At 36.2% G+C, this 18,549-nt stretch overlaps 1 protein-coding gene across 4 annotated transcripts in view; it reads left to right on the forward strand.

Annotated features, from left to right (window-relative positions):
• Nucleotides 1-18,549, forward strand: part of LOC132697864 (uncharacterized) — a 189,367-nt gene that overhangs the window by 112,653 nt on the left and 58,165 nt on the right. The window contains exon 1 of one of the 4 annotated variants that reach the window (XM_060663578.1): nt 7,993-8,180. The exons of 2 other annotated variants lie outside the window; for them this stretch is intronic. In XM_060663578.1, coding sequence (XP_060519561.1) covers nt 8,141-8,180 — 40 coding nt within the window. In that variant the 5' untranslated portion in view covers nt 7,993-8,140. Of the gene's footprint in view, nt 1-7,992; nt 8,181-8,258; nt 8,274-18,549 lie in introns of those variants that run through there. One more of the 4 variants, XM_060663580.1, reaches the window with a different exon arrangement.

The raw sequence follows: 18,549 nt of genomic DNA on the forward strand, positions 1-18,549 counted from the left end.
CTCTTTAAGCTATGCATGACACCCTGGTCCATTGGATACAGTTTCGAACTGGTGTTTGGCGGCATGAACACTAACTTGATGCAGTTTACATTTCTGACATCTGGATCTGTTGCTGCAATTACCAGTACCTTTCCTTTTTCTGTTCCCGTTACATTCTCCACCACCAACACACTTATTCCTTCTTTGAAAAGTTACCTACCTTTACCTTTACATTTCTCGCCTTTGAACCTCAATGTTTCATCAACCAATAACCCGGTTGGATTTGTTCTAAAGCCAATGGCACAGAAGATTCTCCAACTATAAGGTTGTTCGGAAAGTCATTTCGTTTTTTCCCGTCAGAGGACTTAATTACGTTTTTTCGAAACCAACTTCACACTTAAGCCGCACAACCATTATATGTCTTGAGAGCTGCTATTGCAAGGCTTGTGTGTGAAACAGTTCTATTAACTCTACGCAGTAGTTTTTGGTTGGTGCCCTTTTAAATATGGAGAGCAATAAGCAGCATTTTCGTCATATTTTACTTTTTTACTTCAGAAAAGGTAAAAATGCTGTCCAAGCGAGAAAAAAATTGACGGATGTGTATGGAGAAAGCGTGTTAACAGTACGCCAGTGCCAGAACTGGTTTGCAAAATTTCGATCCGGCAATTTTGATGTCGAAGATGCACCACGGTCTGGAAGGCCGGTCGACGCTGACAAAGATGCGATAAAGGCATTAGTTGATGCAAATCGGCGAATAACCACACGAGAGATCGGTGAGAGATTAAATTTGTCGAATTCGACTGTTTATGGCCATTTGAAAGGCATGGGCTTAACCTCGAAGCTCGATGTGTGGGTGCCCCAAGTCCTTACGGAGCGAAATTTGTGTCGTCGCGTTGACGTGTGTGATTCACTCCTCAAACGTCAAGAAAATGATCCACTTTTGAAGCGGATTATTACTGGGGACGAAAAATGGGTTGTATACAACAATGTTAAACGCAAGAGGTCATGGAGCAGAAAAGTGAACCGGCTCAAAGCGTGTCAAAAGCCAACATTCACCAAAAAAAGGTGATGCTCTCCGTTTGGTGGGATGTCAAAGGAATCGTTTTTTTTTTGAGCTTTTGCCGGACAATACAACGATTAATTCAGAAGTCTATTGTCATCAACTGGACAAATTGAATGATTCACTTAAAGAGAAGAGGCCCGAATTAATCAACAGGAAGGGTGTAGTGTTCCACCAGGATAATGCGAGACCTCACACAAGTTTGGTCACTCGCCAAAAACTTTTACAGCTTGAATGGGACGTACTGCAACATCCACCATATTCTCCAGATCTGGCGCCTTCCGACTACTATTTGTTCCGGTCCCTGCAAAATTTTTTGGATGGCAAAACCTTTACCTCAAATGAAGATGTCAAAAACCACCTGAACCAGTTTTTTGCCAGCAAGGACCAAAACTTTTATGAGAGGGGAATTATGTTACTGCCAGAAAGATGGCAAAAGGTGTTGGACCAGAATGGCCAATATATAATTTAATAAAATATTTATTCATTATACGAAAACTGTCTTTCATGTTCCCCAAAAAAAACGAAATGACTTTCCGAACAACCCAATATTTTTCCAATGGCTATATTAAGCCTTTTTTAAACATTTCGATCCAGCTTCCACTAAACGTAGTTTCTTTATCTTTTGCCAGCTTTTTTCCGAGGGTTTCAAGGCCTTAAATGTCTTCAGCCTTCGATTACAATATAGCACCGCTAATAGTCAGATTTTTATTTCCTCGCTGATAAAAGCAGTTCCCAGTGGGGAAATACCATTTCAGGTACCTTAAAAATGTGCGATCGAAATAATTCGGTGAATTCCCAGCGGTAAAATGCCGTTGTTGGTTAGTCATAAAAGAAAAATCTTACGATCATATGACCTGACCTACTACTAAAATGGCCTCTTGAGCGGGTTTTGTGTTCGTGAATATCCCTAACAAACTTACGGTTTTCAATAAGATGCTTACAAATGAATATTATAGTGTTGCATGTTACAACCTGATTGAAGCTTAAAAGACTAGAAAAATTTCAACATTACTGCAATTCTAATTCATTCTAATTATGTTGTCTTTTGCTTTTATTAAATATATTTATTACTCTAAAATAATAAAATGTTGTGCAAATATTAATTTATACATTATTGTTAGTTCACGCCTTAAAATGTTTGCTTTTTTGACACTTTTGATATTTGAATTTATCTATCCTTCCTATAACTTTACTTTTTATTTATCATAACATCCCATAACATTCGCTAATTATTAGTGGTCAGTTTTTATATATAGTTTATGGTTGGAACATCATTTTAGGCACTAGTTTGCTTTTAGTCACTGTATGCTTTATTGAGCATACAAAATGTATGACATTCGGTGAACTTGTGACCGGCCGTCGGCATGAGCAACCTTCAGAATACTATTTCTAAAATTTTAATATTGGTTAGTTATCAACCAAGTGTAATACTCGACGGATATCGGCAATGGCCCAGCTTCCTTAGTAGATGTTCCCAACGTTACGAAATTAGTAAAGAAGAAGAAGAAGAAATATTCTCTGGTTTTGTCATCTGATGTTTCAGATGTTTCAAAAAAGTACCTTAAATGTCGTGTTCAATCGAAAGTGTAGCACTTCTTACATGTTTTATGTTAGTAAATTCTCTTGTCTTCCTACACCAGATGTTAACTATTGGATATTTGAAAAAGGACTTACGTGGACGGCGGTTTAACGACGAAGTTGAGTTAAAAGAGGCTGTTTTAGCCCATTTTGCAGACAAACCAAAAGAATATTTTTTAAAAAAATTGAGTTGTTAATGAAGAGATGTAATAAGTGTATTGAAGTTAAGGGGGATTATATTGAAAAATAATAAAAAAATGTTCCTATACTTTGTTTCTTTCATAGGCAGGCCTATATGTGCACCTAGTTATTACTATCAATAACGGTGCCTTTTTTGAGAGCTTATAAAGCTTACAATAATCATAAGCAAAGCTAAATTAAACAATAAAAACCACTAGCAGAGAGGACTTGCCTTCCAGGTTGTTCACCTGCACGAGGCGCACGTTCAATCCGAAATTATTTTCAGCTCACTAGACCGATAATCCCCCCCGGAACGGTGATTTATTAAAGGATTACGTTCCGCATTGTGTCCCATACGAAAAATACGATTTTATGCAAAATAATCACCTCTTCTTCGAGCAACGGTACTTTGCAAGAACGCGCGAGGTGAGTATTTATTTCTTTACACCTATTGTCAATTAAAGTCTCTTCAACAATATTCGCCGCGGAGAGAATAAAATAAAATATGTGTTTGAATCCAGGGTGCTTCAACAACTTTGTCCAAAGCTATAAATGGTTTTTATTTATATAAAATATTTATTATAAAACTATATGGGGCAGCTTTAGGGGAGGACAGGGCAAGGCGGTCCCTCTGGGCAAGGACGCCTACTTCAAAAATTAACGATTTTTTTCTGCCCTTTTTTTTAACCCTTTGCGTAATTCCAGGGGTAAAATGGTCCGCTTAAAAAATCTAAAAAAAAAGCTTTTCCATATTATTATAACCGTATGATAATTAATTTATTGTATAAAGTATTATTTTTTGGATAATTCTATGCTCTAGTCTAAAGCCAGAGCTTTCGAAAATCTTATATATACCAATAACAAATATTTTAATCTATAGAAAAATAGTTACTAATTAGTAACGTTGTTTTTATTAAATACTTTTTAATAAATAATTATAACATTATAAATAGGGAGAGTGGGCCGCCTTGCGCCACCCTTCCCTATATATTACGGGATTTTTTTATGCTTCCTTAAGTATTGGTTTTTATTATATCTTAGAAGTCTCTTGCTTCACCTAACTTTTAGTCACGAGTTTCATTTGACACTAGCAAACTCAGCTCGTTGCTTGCTGTATACTCTTTCTACTGCGTTTAGAGCTTTTTTTTTGGTACGAGTAAATTAAGAGTGACGTGTGACATGAGCGTCGGAACGGATAGAGGCCAGAATCCGTGATTAAAGAATCGAAAGCACCTAAAGTGGTTTTTATTAAATCAAAAAGACGAATTTTTTATGCAACATTATAACAGTCAAAAAGCCTTGGCACCCTCTGTACATTATTTAACATTAAATACCAATGATTAACACAGGTCTACAGTGATTTTGATGTTTTGAAGCTGTTTTCTTATTTTTATATATTTTTGGTTAGTTTTCCGAAAAACGTCATCGCGTCATTTTATTTAGAGCGCTCTATATCTTAAGAACGTGATTTTATTAATATACATACCTATGACATGTTTGTTCCATATTACGCATGTTTTTAAAGGAATTGATTTTTATGAAATTAAATGTGATTTCGCAACAATGGATAATATTGGATTTCTCTGCGAAGCAACAGAGTTGGCGCAGAAGCGTCAATACCGCGCAGCGTTGTAACCTGTTTATGCGCAGTTTGGATGTTTTGGTCGTCGTGCTACTGTGCTCGCAGCTTTAGTGTTCTGGAATGTATAAATATGTAAAGAAAACATAACTTTTGTTTTATTTGCGGTAGTTATGTCGTAATAAAGCAAAAGGCAACTTCTTTTGTGAAAAGTGTACCTACACTACGATTATTTTGGTGTAAAAATTGGAGATCAGGACAAGTCCTGGGCAGTTCATACTGTTTGTTCCGTTTGCGTTAAAGCATTAAGAAACTGGCGAAAAGGTAGGAAGAATTATTTAGGCTTTGGTGTGGGCGAGAGCCTGGGAATCACAGCGATGATATAATAGAAAATATGAGAAACAAATTGTGTATCCCAATTCGGACTCTGCTATTCGAACAGGTTCCTTATGGACAGACGTACCGATACCTACCCCTCAAATGAAATAGAAAAAACGTCATATCGTGAGAATCAGAGGAATCTAATTGCTACCCAGATGGCTCAGATTTCAGAGAGCCCGAAATGATGAATGATTTAATGAGAGATTTGCAGCTACAATCTTTTACCGGGATCGCGAAAAAGAGTTATGTCAATATTTTACTCAGAGACCTCTGATGTATTGCAACAATATTTCTGACTTAGTTTCAAAATGGGGAAAAGAAGAATGGCGCTTATTTATTATTAAGCTTAGTTTAAACCGCACAATGCTAACGAACTAACAAAGGTTCTGATTGAAAATTCGGTACATTTATAAGAAACGTATGAAAATTTAGGAATTCTTTTGAAGAAAATAAACCACCAAGAACATCAATGGATGCTTCCTGGTGACCTTAAAATACTGTACAGGGCGGCTATACAAAATTTCCAAAGTACTTTTGTTGGGCAGCAGATACGAACATTATGCAAAGACAAGGATTTTCAAAACACAATGATCAATTTTGCGAAAAACGCTTGGGTTTAATTTAAAAAAGTAATTAATTGGGAACTCTGAGGACGAAAGCTACGAAAGTATTGTTCAAAATATGTTACAACATATTTCTTGTTCTATTTTCGTGAAAATCTTGGAGCAGTTGGCGAAAAATGAAGAACAGGGAGAGAGGTTTCACGAGGGCATTATTGAAACCCAGCTTTCTGTCAAAAAGACGAAAATTTCAATGAAAAAGTCTGAGAAAAGTTTTTTTTTCACTTTTTTAGAAATGTCTTTTTTTTTCCTTTGATATTTGCAAAAAAATCTTACGTGATACAAATAAGTGCATAGAATTTTTGAAATCAGCCTACCAAAATGATGCAAAATCAGTTTTCAAAATAAAAACATCTGTCAAAAAGTCCAATTTTGTAGACCTGCGTGATCAGTGTTGATGCTTGAAAAATCGACATCCATTCAGTAAAATGGGGATTTACCTAATGTCAAAATAACAAGATTTTTGGTTTGTTATAAATTGCAAGCTTTATTTAACAAATGACAAATTAGTTTTTGCGGGTTTTGGATTTTTCGGAATATGCCTTTGTAGAAAGAAATTCACTGTACTCGTTGAAAATCGACATAAGAAAAGCGATGCATTCTTAGGGAAAGTATAGGTATTATGAAATGTAATTTGTTTTAAACGACTCTATTTTCGTCGACTTGTCAGATCGTCCGACGTAGTAATTTGTTTAATTGACGCCCGTGGTATTATGTGACCCAAAATGTAAAGCACTTCCTTCATGGACCGAATCGACGATTCTTAATGCCTGGCGGCTAAAGTCTGAGTCCGGCAGATATGATTTCTAGAATTCTAGAATATTCAAGCCTAAGTTTTTTTTTTCAAACTCGTTCCCCGTCTTGGATCTTAAGATTTGTAGCGATTTATTTTGGTAAGCGTGATTTGTTTGTCACTAGAACCGGTTGCCTATAAGAGCCAACAGAAAATAAACACTATCACGAAATTCCTACGATTCAATTAGCGTTGTACGTGCCGAGCCGGTGGTGTACTTCCAAACGGATAGCGCTCCTTTCAACTCCAAACAATTCACTACTGTGCGTTGAATTGATGATAATTAGAATTTTAAGTGATTCATACATGAGTAACTTCAGTCGACGACTCGATATTCGCCTCGGATACCATCGAGTACGTTTGAAATGGACGCACATCTCGCGAATCCAACAGCTGGTATAGTCGCCCCAGAATTATTGAAGAGTAGTAACATATTTAAGCAAGCAATTTAAATTCGCAGGGGCGCAGGGGCGGGAAACTCAATAGATTCCATAAAATTTTTTCTACCTATGCCACTTTTTCAAACTTAGGTATGCTACAGCCATAAAGAATACATGACATCAGAAGAAACAGAAATGCAGAGAATTTAATCTATATCGGGAGGACGTAGTAAATATGGCACTTGACGATCAGTACAGAGGCATACAAAATAACGAAAGGACAATACATAATCTAAGGGCGCGGACGAGACTGTTATATTAGCTGGAATACATGAAGACCTGTGTGAGTTAAATATTTTTGCCTGCATTCCACCAATCTTTGGATTTCTAATTCCTAATTAGTAAATACTTCCTTTCTAGCGAATTACTATCAAGGAATCGACGCAATAAGGACCTTGGAATGTCAGTGAACTCCACTGTGACGCTGTTCGAAGACCTTCAGACAAATTTCTCATTAACAAATACAAATAACTAGCGGATTTTTTAATTTGCTATATTAAAGTTTCAGGATTGTTGTGGTAAACGTTTGTATTATTAAAAATATCTATCTAATTAACCAAAACAACCGGACTATTGTCAACTATAGAAAATTTATGACTGGGATTTTTTTTAAATCAACATTGCTTCTTAAACCTTGATGCAAATCAGGATTTTGACTAACAATTAACACATAATTATAAATAAAAAGACCAGAAAGAGTTAGTATTCAAATATCACGAAATAGTGCATGACAAGAGAAAAATCTAGGTTTAATTAATTAATATTGTTTTTATAATTCGCTTCATAAATTATATAAAATTGTTATTATTATTATTATATATTTAAGTATTCTATAAATTTTACCTTCAGGTAGTTGTAAAACGACATCGCCACTAGAGCCGATAATACAGTAACTTATAATGCAACTATGGAAGCAATTTAAGAAAGTTAAGTCATTCGAAAACCAACATTGGACCGCTGACAAATCGTCAGCAAGTTTGGATGCGGAATTTGTGGCAACAAGCCTAGACACAGTTAAAAATGGCGCAAAGTGCGGATAAAACTATATTATTCCGTCGATGACACTGACAAATTCTTTTCCTGCTTCCTCTGAATCGGCTTTTTATTGGTTTATTGCTCAGTTTATTGAGTGAAAATAGCCTTCCGTTTATGACAGGCTAGGCACGTCATGACCATTTATCGTGTGTCGGATTACACATACATCCATCCAATCAAGCAGGCGTCGATGAGAGCAATCTATCCTCGTAAATTCTCTCCCGTCCGCATAGGCGGCGCTGCGATCGTAGCGGCCGCCGCGGTTCTGAGCGTTTTTACTCTAAGCGACAACAACAATTTCAGTCCAAGTTGGCCTTTCCCGCGTACGCGCCGCAATCGTTTCATCTTTCGCAGCAGGCTCGGGCGGCGGTCCTTCGGTGCCGCCTGTTTATTTTGCGATCTTGCCGTGACGGTTTCGAAGTGGTGCCGCTGGTGCTGCCCCGGGTCGCGGTTATTTTTAGCGCCCGATGTCAAAGAACCGCGCAGGAAGGGATGCACGCTAAGAGAGGCGCCGACGACGCAGGTCCGAAGGGTAGGTGTGTCTTTCGCACAGAGGGAACGACGTTGTGTTTCGCGGTTTTCTGTATCGTGTAAAGTGGTGCCGGGGAAAATGGCCGGGCGCGGCGTGAGTATTCGAATAGCGAAACGTCTGCCGTTTAACTTAAATACTTAAGAGTCGTCGATAAGATGCGATTTTCTCATCTACTTTTAGTTATTTAGATGTGTTTTAAGTGCGTGGCCACAAATGAGGCGGTGATTTTTCTAATGCAGTTCTAAGGGAAACCGTCTTCTATCTTCTATCTTCCTTAAGACGTCGCCGAAAACTTTTTTTTTGGCGCCACCCGAAGATTTTTGCCACTTTTTATCTGTTCCCCCCGTTCTGGAGATGAAATTTTAAGGTTGTGGTTAAAGAATGTTATTTTTACCCATCGATCTAGCGTGCTGGAAGCGTCACTTTACCACGTCAGTTTCGTTTCCCACGAGTTCGAGCCACTTCGGACATTTCCGGGATTTTACCGCACGGATTTGGGAGCAATCTGATATTTTCCGAGATATTTCCCACGCTTTGAATTTTGACGGTCATGTCAGTGAAATTCATGTTGTTTTGCGAAAATGTACCCAAAAACTAACGGTCGTAGAAAAAGTATAGTATGCAACGCGTTCGGTAAACTTTTTGACTCACTCGTTTATTAAATATTCGCTCCGCTCGTGTCAAATAAACTCGTGAGTCAAATGCCGTTTACCGCACTTGTTGCATAATATGCTATAATGTGAAAAATCGAAAACTATGTATTTGTATGTGTACTATTTGTTTAGTTTCGTAAAAATCACTCGACGGCACCCCAAATGCTTGGCGACGTACTTTAAACACTCTGTATATCTCCGTTAAAATTTGCGTTCGGTTATAGCGCGCATCTCTGTCCTTGACGTTTACTTTTGCCGCTATTTAATTGGATTGCGTAACAAATTTTAATGGTAGTTTTTGTGGGCGACAAAGCTTCACAGAGCCATTACCTAAAATATGGATTTTAGAGGAAAACGGGTAAACTCCCTAACGAGTTGACTAATGCCGTTATCCGTTAGATGGGGGATTATTTTTATCTTACGTAGTTGAGTAATTTATTGTTGTCGCCAAAATAGCAACAGCGTAAATCCGGGCTTTATCAACGAACCGGCCCCCACCGTATTCTTGCGTCGTCACGTTAAGCAAGAACTATAATCTACTAAATATATTTTTACGACCCATCATCACAAATTATTATGTAAATGTTTACGAGGGACCGGCCGGGAGGATGTTCTCCTTTCGAAAATATAAAAATTTCGAGAAGCGATAACGCTCGTAAATTTTGAAGAAGTAAGGCGCATCGCAACGTTATCTGTGGGGTCAAACATCGTAATTTCAGTCGCAACCAATCGGAACGATAATAAAATTTCTCCGCAGACACAAAGTCAAGGTCCCCAGAAATGTATTAATTACGTAATTAATAATTTGACACAAGCCAGCACGTAAAAAGTGTAAACTCAATAAAATTTAGCAATAACAAAAGTAGTAATTTTTATTACCAACGTAATGCCCTCTTAAAGGTTGTTGCAAACTATAAGTGGCGACCAGGTTTATCGGCATTTACGTAGTTAAAGTCGTTTGACAGTTTTTTCTGTTTAAGAAGACCAAGGACCGTTATGGCGCTATTGGGTTTGCGCTACCTTAAAAATCAGTTTGTCAGCAAGTGACTTAATAAGACCAATCGAAAAACGTAAACGAAAGTGGCACTTTTTGAGACCGAGTTTGTTCCTTTTTTGTTGTTTCACCCAATGGTTGGAAAAAAACTGAAATCATATCGCAAGCCACCAAAATTTTAGTTTTTAATTTAACAATGTTTTAAGAAATGTCAGAATTTCGGAGATATGTTACAATTTTTGGAAAACTAGTCTGAATTTCAAATCAAAAACCAAAATTGGCGCACCAGATTTCACACAATTCTATATTATGCAACAAGTGTGGTAAACGGCATTTGGCACGAGCGGAGCGAGTATGTAATGAGTGATTTAAAAAGTTTACCAAACGTGTTGCATTGCATAACAATAATTTCTATAAAAAACATACAATTAAAGCCAAATATCTTATGCCTTATACCTTGTAGCCCTAAAAATATCAAGGAAGAACAAAAAATACAAATGAAACAAACCCAATCATTTTGGATTAAAGAAAAACAAAATTTTACAAATAATGTATGATTTCACCAATATTTCACGGATTTCACAGACCTCATTTCATCCTTTTGAAGTATTTATAAAAAAAAATCAGAAAAAAATGTCTTGAACTATTTGAATGCAAGTAATAAGAAAAGTACTTTGAAGGCGACAACAATTTATTTTGATGAACGAATACTTTTTGATTAAACTTAAAATCCACCTCACTTTTTGAGCACACCTCGTATAGGTTAAGAGCTTAATCTTATTCGCACATGGTCCGTTTTAAATTTTCACCTGTCTATATTGACTGCGCAGAACCAATTACTAATACTGCGTTCGATAATTTGTGTTTGTGGATATTCTATTCAGGTTGTTGGTAGATCCAAGTAAATAACTTTTTATTCACCGCGTTACACACACACACACACACATACACACACACAAGTATAATATGCATAATTGATTTGACTAGGGTTTTTCTGGAATGTTTAGCGAAATTACAAAGCGACGGCTTTTTTTTTGTTCGTCCGTCGAAGATAACCTTTACGAACTGTAATTATTTATGCCTTGTAAGTAACGACTAGAATTTATTACCTATTTAACTTGTAAATAATTATCGCAATCCAGTTGCTTATTTTCCGCGCGTATTACGCCGTCATTGCGACGGCGGGGAGAGGGGTACAAGCAGGGAAGTTATACTTCGACCAGAATTATAGTGCTTTTACAACCGACCCCGTCTTAACTTTGCCTACTGTTTATTACTCCAAAACCGCATCCCCTCATAGGACACCCTGCGGAGCAAACCTTTAGCCGTAACCGATCAAGGAACGTCCTTTAAATTTATCTACCTACTTAATCTTTTTCGCCTAGCAATTCTTGAAACATATACATAAAAAATTTAGTTCTAAGTAACAATTTATTACGTTCTAGGTCAACGCTTAGGAACAGATACATAAATACGTACTTACTGGAAGGATCACATTCAAATACCTCCATACTCTCCATATCACCTGATGTTAAAATAAATGCTTCTACTTATTCAAAAATACCTCGCAGCATCAATGCTTAATCAAACTTAAAACCGTCCATTTAAGTTTAAAATAAAAAATTCAAGTTCCTATTATTATTTTACCACGGTCCTGCGAAGGTCCGCGATTAAGGTACTGTAAAATTCTTAAAACGTCAAAGCAATTAATGCGCTATATTTTTGGTCGTACCATACTCGAACTCAAACGAATAAAATGTTTAAAAAAATTCACGTGCATTGCGAAAATAGGCGCGCATACTACCAATTACCCGGTATCAATTAATTCTCCTAAAACTACTTTGTTTGAGAGGATTTTATTGGAGCATGAAACGTTCGACTTTCTTATTTTGTAATCCCGCTACCGATTATTTTATATTTATATATGTACATAACATAATAGGAATATCACATTTATTACTTATTCCATAAATTGTAATTTTTCCTCTTGTCAACAATTGTTTTGAATTCACAAATAGATGTAGAAAAGGCCAAAATTGTTTATTTTCACATCGATCTATAATGTTGCAATGGTTCCAACAAGGGTTTTAAGCTATATAAATAACATTCAAGTGTAGATACATTAAGGTCCAAAGAATGACATACCTAGATATTGATTAAAAACCTATTAGATAATATAGCGAACCTAAAACGGTAAAAATGCGACTCAGATGGTTATATTTTCTTGTCGCCCACTAATATGCCCTTTGCTTTATTTGCTTTCTAAATGAAAATAAATAACCACGCACTTAACTTTCTTTTGCCATATAAAAATACTGACACAAAATGCTGCATCCCAACTTATTTACGATCTGTCAGCGGCCATGTTGCTTGATGCATTGGTGATTGATTAAAGACGAAATTTAGTAGTTATATGTAATAAAAATGCTTTCTTAAAGGTTTGTCAATGTTTTTCTTTTTATTTATAAGTAATTTTCTTCATCCAGAGGAGCTGCGGATTTTTTTTTGCTCATATGGAGCCCTACATCTTATAATCTGAAAGAAAATTTAAAATTACATGATGGTTTTAAAAAAAGGTTTCACGCCATTAAAAAGCTTGTCTATTTTTCAAAATCCATTGTGTGAAATCTAGATACTAAATCCTAGCTAATTATCGGACTCGGATCAAACCTTGTTCTATGTCCTATGTCCATTTTGCTGGCCGTGTAATTTTCTACAGATGCCGCAGGATGCCAGGATTTATTTGGTTGCCTGACCCCGTATAAAATTACTCGTAAACTCGCGCGGAGTCGCGGCAGAAGGATAAAAATAACAAATACGGGGCATTTTTTGCGCTTCCTGTATATAGTAATTTTCTTTATGACTTCTCGTTAATTCACAGTTGAAAATTGAATAACGTTCCTCCTTCTCGGTTTGTTTTTATTAACGGAATGCATCGGAAAGGCTGCACCGCATGTGTGTGCACGCCAGTAGACACAATGCGACGTTGTTGCGGGCCGCGTTGCCAAGTCGTTTTTTTTTACCTCGTCCTAGGGATCACAATTTTGGTGTTCTACGGGATGGATGTATTGCTCTATAGATGAAACGAGTACGCAACACTGCGCGTGTATAACGTAATTGGAGATGCCATATTGAGTTTCAAGGAGATGCTGTATTAGTGGTTTTCTCGTCGCCTTTTTTATTCTCGAGGTTCGTTTAGAGACAAACATGGTCGCAGCGTAATCCAATTTCTAAAATTTGAAGTATCTATTTGCAATATTTGACCGATGTTGGAATATATCGTACATCAGTACATCGAAGTCACGGATGTTTGTCATCCTAAGTTAATTAGGTGCGTGTTCTCATTGAACTACGAAATTATTAATAAATCCAACCTTCAGCAAAATATAGGCGGCAAATCACGCTTGAAATTTCGTGTATCTGCTCTTTGAAATTGTTGATTTCTGAAATCCTTAAAATTTTCGTGAAATCATAACACGTTTCTAACATTTCCAGTTTTGAGCACTTTTCATTAGTTTTGGTTAGTTCCAACTACATCGGTTGGTTCCGTACGTTTGGTACTCTTGTAGATTTATGTTATCGTTCATATCTTCTTCGTCAGTCACGGTATCCACGTCGGGTGGAATATAGACCGGGTCAATATGTTCTGTAAATATTTTTTCACGTTATTTTTAGCATAAATTTTCGAGGAATAGAATGCTACAATACTTACGACTTTCATTGGTATTGTCCTCATTCATCACGATCTCCTCCATAGCCGCCTCTGAGTCAAATACCTCGGAAATGTCATATTTTACGAACTGTAACCTTCACTGCACAAGGCACAAACTAATACTAAAGGACTTGCTAATTGTTGGATGTTTATTTTACATGGGCTGACTTGTCTAGACTTGCAATAACAAAGTTTTGTTTCACAGATAAAACCAGTGGTGCATTCACGTGACAAAAAAAATCATAGTATAGCACTGGGACAAAATGGGTTAAGACAACGTATACATCATTTGTTGGGAATTTACTTGAATATTGTTCTTTTATATGGAGTTCTTCTACCAAGGAAAAATCCGCGAGTCTATAGGGCTCTAACGATGAAACTGTTGCAAAATATTTTGAACAATGCTTCCTTAGTTTTCGTCCTTAAAGTTCCCAATTACGTCTTTAACGTAACCCAGGCGCTTCCCTCGACTTTGATCCTTGTCCTTGCATAATGTTCTTATCTGCGGCTCAACAAAAATACTTTCTTTTTGTCTTGGCATCAAATATGGCTGCAAATTTCTTGCATAAATGTTTGAAATGCTGTCCATTTTTGTCTAGGACTTTAACTTTGCTTCATCAAGCCAAGTTTGATATGAAGAGGGGGCAGTAAAACTTTTTTGGGGCCAACTAAGCAATCTCTTAATACCACTTTGCTACCAGTTGTAAGACTTGTTCTAGAGGGCCATTCTAAAATATAAGCAAAGTCATCTGGGTCGGAATTAGATTACTCTGATATGATGTTTTCTATTTCTTTTAGGGCGATAGGTCCATGAGGAACTGGTCGAATAAAAGAGTCAACATTGCAAGATTGAGAGACGCAATTTGTTTTTTATTAACATTTGTCACCGTGAATCCCAGGCTCTCACCATACCATAGCAACACCAACGCTTCAACATTTCTTCCTACCGTTTTGCCAGTTTCTTAATGCTTCCACTCAAACGGAACAGTGTGTGTGTTATAGTTCGGATATTATCCAGTGTTGCCAAATCACATTTATTTTCATAAAAATCAATTCATTTAAAAATGATGCCCAACATGGAACAAACCTCTTCATGGCATAGGTATGTATATTAATATCATGTAGAGCGTTATAAAAAGATAGTTTTTTAGAAAAATGGTCCGCAAAAATAATATAAATAAACTTTCAAACATCAAAATCACTGTCGACCTGTGTTATCTGGTGCTTCGTCCTGTAAAATTTTACATGAACAAAGAGGTTTTAGTCGAACCGCGCTTAAAACAAAATACCACTCGATCTCTTTCTTGCTCGGGGTATTTTTAAGGCAATCGGCTGGTGGCGCCGTCATAGATTTTTACGTCTGTCGTCGTTGCGGAATAAATATTAGAATTTAATTGCCAGTGACAAGTGACGGTTTATAAATTGTTAAGCTCGGAAACGTTAAACGAGAGTTAAAATCGCAAACGGTCGATAAAATGGAATTATTGCCGCGCAAATCCGTAAACACCGTGCAGGGACGGATCGCGAAATTTAAGGAAATTTTATTAATTTTTTTACTTTATCTTACCTGTTTATAATTTTTTGCTGGAATATTTAAAGTAACGTTGACATTTATATCTGGACTGCAAAATGGCCCTCGTCGCAATGTTGCCAGTTTTGGTTTGGCGTTCGATTTATAATCACGAAAAGTTGGACAAAGATTGACAGTCAACTTTGGTCGTTTTTTGGTTTTGGTTAGATTTTAAACCATCGAAATGAATTTTCTCCACCATTGCCTTTTTTTTTAAATCAGTGCAAAGAAGCAAGACGGTTGGTTTTTGTTAGTTACGGCCTGTCCTTCATTGAACTGACAATGATTTACAGAATGAATAACATTGTCGTTCAATGTGAAATAGATAGACCCTGAATATCTAACATAGCGATTCTTTGGCAGTAAGTAACAGGATAGAAAGTCGGGAAAATGAAACGTTATGAAATCACTTGCAACGTGAAATTTTCAAAAGATTTTTACAGTTACATTTTTTAGCTGAGGAGGCATGATTGTTTTATCTTTTCCATCTCACAATAGATAGGGAGTTGGGCACGGGAACACGCTCTTACATTTGGATTAGGGTTGATCTGTTAAATGAATTTTCAAGACGATGATTTACGGTATTTAAAAAATATTTCTATGTCGGTACGGGTTCTGACGCTTTTACAAAATGAATGGCATTTATCTGTCGAAGTGAAAAACTTAACTATAATGTAACATGTTCTAGAATTCATTGTTTTTTTTATATCAGAATATTGGGAGTTCGAGACCAAAAAAAACTGTAAATTTAGAGAAGGGGAATTTTAACATTTAAAAAATATGTCCGCATCAGAATACTCCTGAAAATTTGCAGCTTGCGGCTTCTAAAACAATTTTTTGTTGTTTAAGTAGAGATTAAGAGATTAAGAGAGACTTTTCGACACCCATTCCAAATATTGATGTTCCATTCAGTATGTGTTTTAATATTTTTATTTTTATTCAATTTATTGCACGTTTTATTTGTGTTGTCTTTAAGACTCTTTCGGCCATGGTAAAAGTAGGGACAGTACCTCTCTGCTCCCTTTTGGCCGGTCATCAATAATAGTAACGATCACTGAAAGTCGCCGCTACCGGACGTGGAAAAGAAATATGATTTAACGGCACCGATCGAGCAAACCAAGCGATTCTAATGATTATTGGAATACACTTTATAATTGGTAATTTAATTGATAAAATCTTCGGATATCTGCGCTGTACTTGCTCTGTTTATTTAGAAACCGCCTTCGCATGTCGCGTATGTAGAGAAACGTCGGATCTCCGAATTAAACGATCGCGTTCGGGAAATTTCAAAAACAAAAAACCGCTCCGATTTCATATCCGTTCAATGGTTCATGCGATGTTGCATTTCGAATACTATCGGAACCCAACGTTTTTTGAGTGTTGAAACTAAGAGCCTCTAGCTTCCATTGTCAAAAATTGCCAAAACAAACACTCCCAAACATGCAAACGTTAGGATGCAAGCTTTATCCTATACTGTTTAAAGTCTATTCGTCACCAAAACGCAGTAACAGATATGTATGTCATATAAAAGCTTCTAAGCTGTACAACCACTATAAATAAAGGAAGTTCTCTAAACAAACCCATATTTATTATTTTCCTGAATCCATGTTTTGTCTGCCTTTTTTCTTTTGATTTTCACGAATTTGCAAAGACGTAAAGCCGTAGTTGCATTTTTTCTGTCCATGTTCCTTAAATACGTCTAAACTATCTGAACGTCTTCCGAAATCTTAGTGAGATCATATCGTATTTTGTTTCAGGAGACTTTCGATTAAATCGTCTTTAAAAAAACATTTGTTTTAAAAATATATATTGCTAAATAATTTCAATAATTTTAAATGTAAATGTTCATAAGACTTTATAGTTCTTCATTAAATAACTACTCTCGCAGGTGGGTGGCATAATGTATCGAGTTTATAGTACTTGTTGTATGCAGTTAACAAAAAAAAAACAAAAATAATTAAAATGAGGTCTATCCACAGATACCATAAAGTTCCCCCAGGCCCCTCCATTTAGATATAATTAGTGCGGGAAGGGACTTCTACCGGCCCACCACATTTTTTAATATAGAACAAAATATACCGAACACCCTGTAAAATTTGTGAAAACATTGAATACAAAAATTTCAGCTGTGTAAATGCTCCGTATCACTTTGTAAAGTCTGTTCATAGATATAAGGACGTGACTAACTGATACGAATTAAGGAAAGATCCGACCAAGCTGTAAGAATGAAATATGGCCGAACAGGTCCGTACTTTGCTTAGAATTTAGTTATTTGGGGTTTTGTTAGGAAAGATACTAAACAATATTTATTTTTTTATGTAAAATAAAATTACAATTTATTTTTATTATCTACTTAAATTACTTAAAATTATTCACATAATATATCAGTATCACTATCGCTATCATCGTCTGTTCCAATTGCTATTTGCAATATGGACTGTTCTGTTTTTCTATGTGTTTAACAGAGTTGGTGTTTAACAGTGGTGTCTTCATGGTAATCCAGAGAATTTTGTTTAGATGTTTAGATTTTAATTTAACATTACGAACTGACAATACTTAACATAAATTTTTATATTTATATTTTTATTTGGCTGGTTTTTTTCATTACGACGAAATACAAAATTTCTCCCATAGAGCTATGCAGATAATAATAGGAATACCTGAAGCAATGGTGAAAAAATATTGAGGTAAAAATTTAATATGCGCATGCGCGGTCATTTGGAATCTCGTTTTCAACCAACAGCAAGAATAATTTCGGACCAGCCAATCATACTCCAAGTTTTTGTTTAGGTGTAGCCTTTTTAGGGCAGTACTTTTTGAAAATATACCTCGAATGTTCTGGAAAGTGGCGCAAAGTGATTAAAGGGTGAAATTTAAAGGCATTTATCATAGCCTCTCAAGGCGAAATTTCTGCCGCTAGCTATGTGGCTAATGTAGTGGTCGTACTACCATAAAAAGTGATGTTTTCCCAAGGAGGGTATTGATCCTTGGCGCACGCCTCGAATCTGGATATTGTGCCGTTTTCTTTCTAAACAGCGATTTTCACACACTTTCCCAGAACGTTTAACGAGTTCTAGGTATATTTTGAAAAAATACTGCCATTAAAATTCCGCATCCAAACTTATTGACGATTTGTCAGCGGCCATATTTTTTGTTGCCGGGTCATTGGTTAAAAATGTATTTTGAATGAACCTTCTCTTTTTTTTTCATAGTTGCTTCATTAGTTTCTGTATTATTGCTCTATATTTCTAGTAGCTCTTATTTAATAACTATATAAATTTTACACATAACATATTTTTTTTAGAATTGCGAAATCTGTGAAATTTTATAGTTGCCTGAAATGTGGGACACCGATTGCAGATGGTGAGTTGCTCTTTGCTCGAGGACTTCGTTTAAAATTATCTTCTTTGTTTGTTAAGGATAATGGTAGATCTGATACT

The sequence above is a fragment of the Cylas formicarius genome, unplaced genomic scaffold (genome assembly GCF_029955315.1).
Source record: "Cylas formicarius isolate icCylForm1 unplaced genomic scaffold, icCylForm1.1 PGA_scaffold_2__14_contigs__length_35257938, whole genome shotgun sequence".
NCBI lineage: Eukaryota > Metazoa > Arthropoda > Insecta > Coleoptera > Brentidae > Cylas > Cylas formicarius.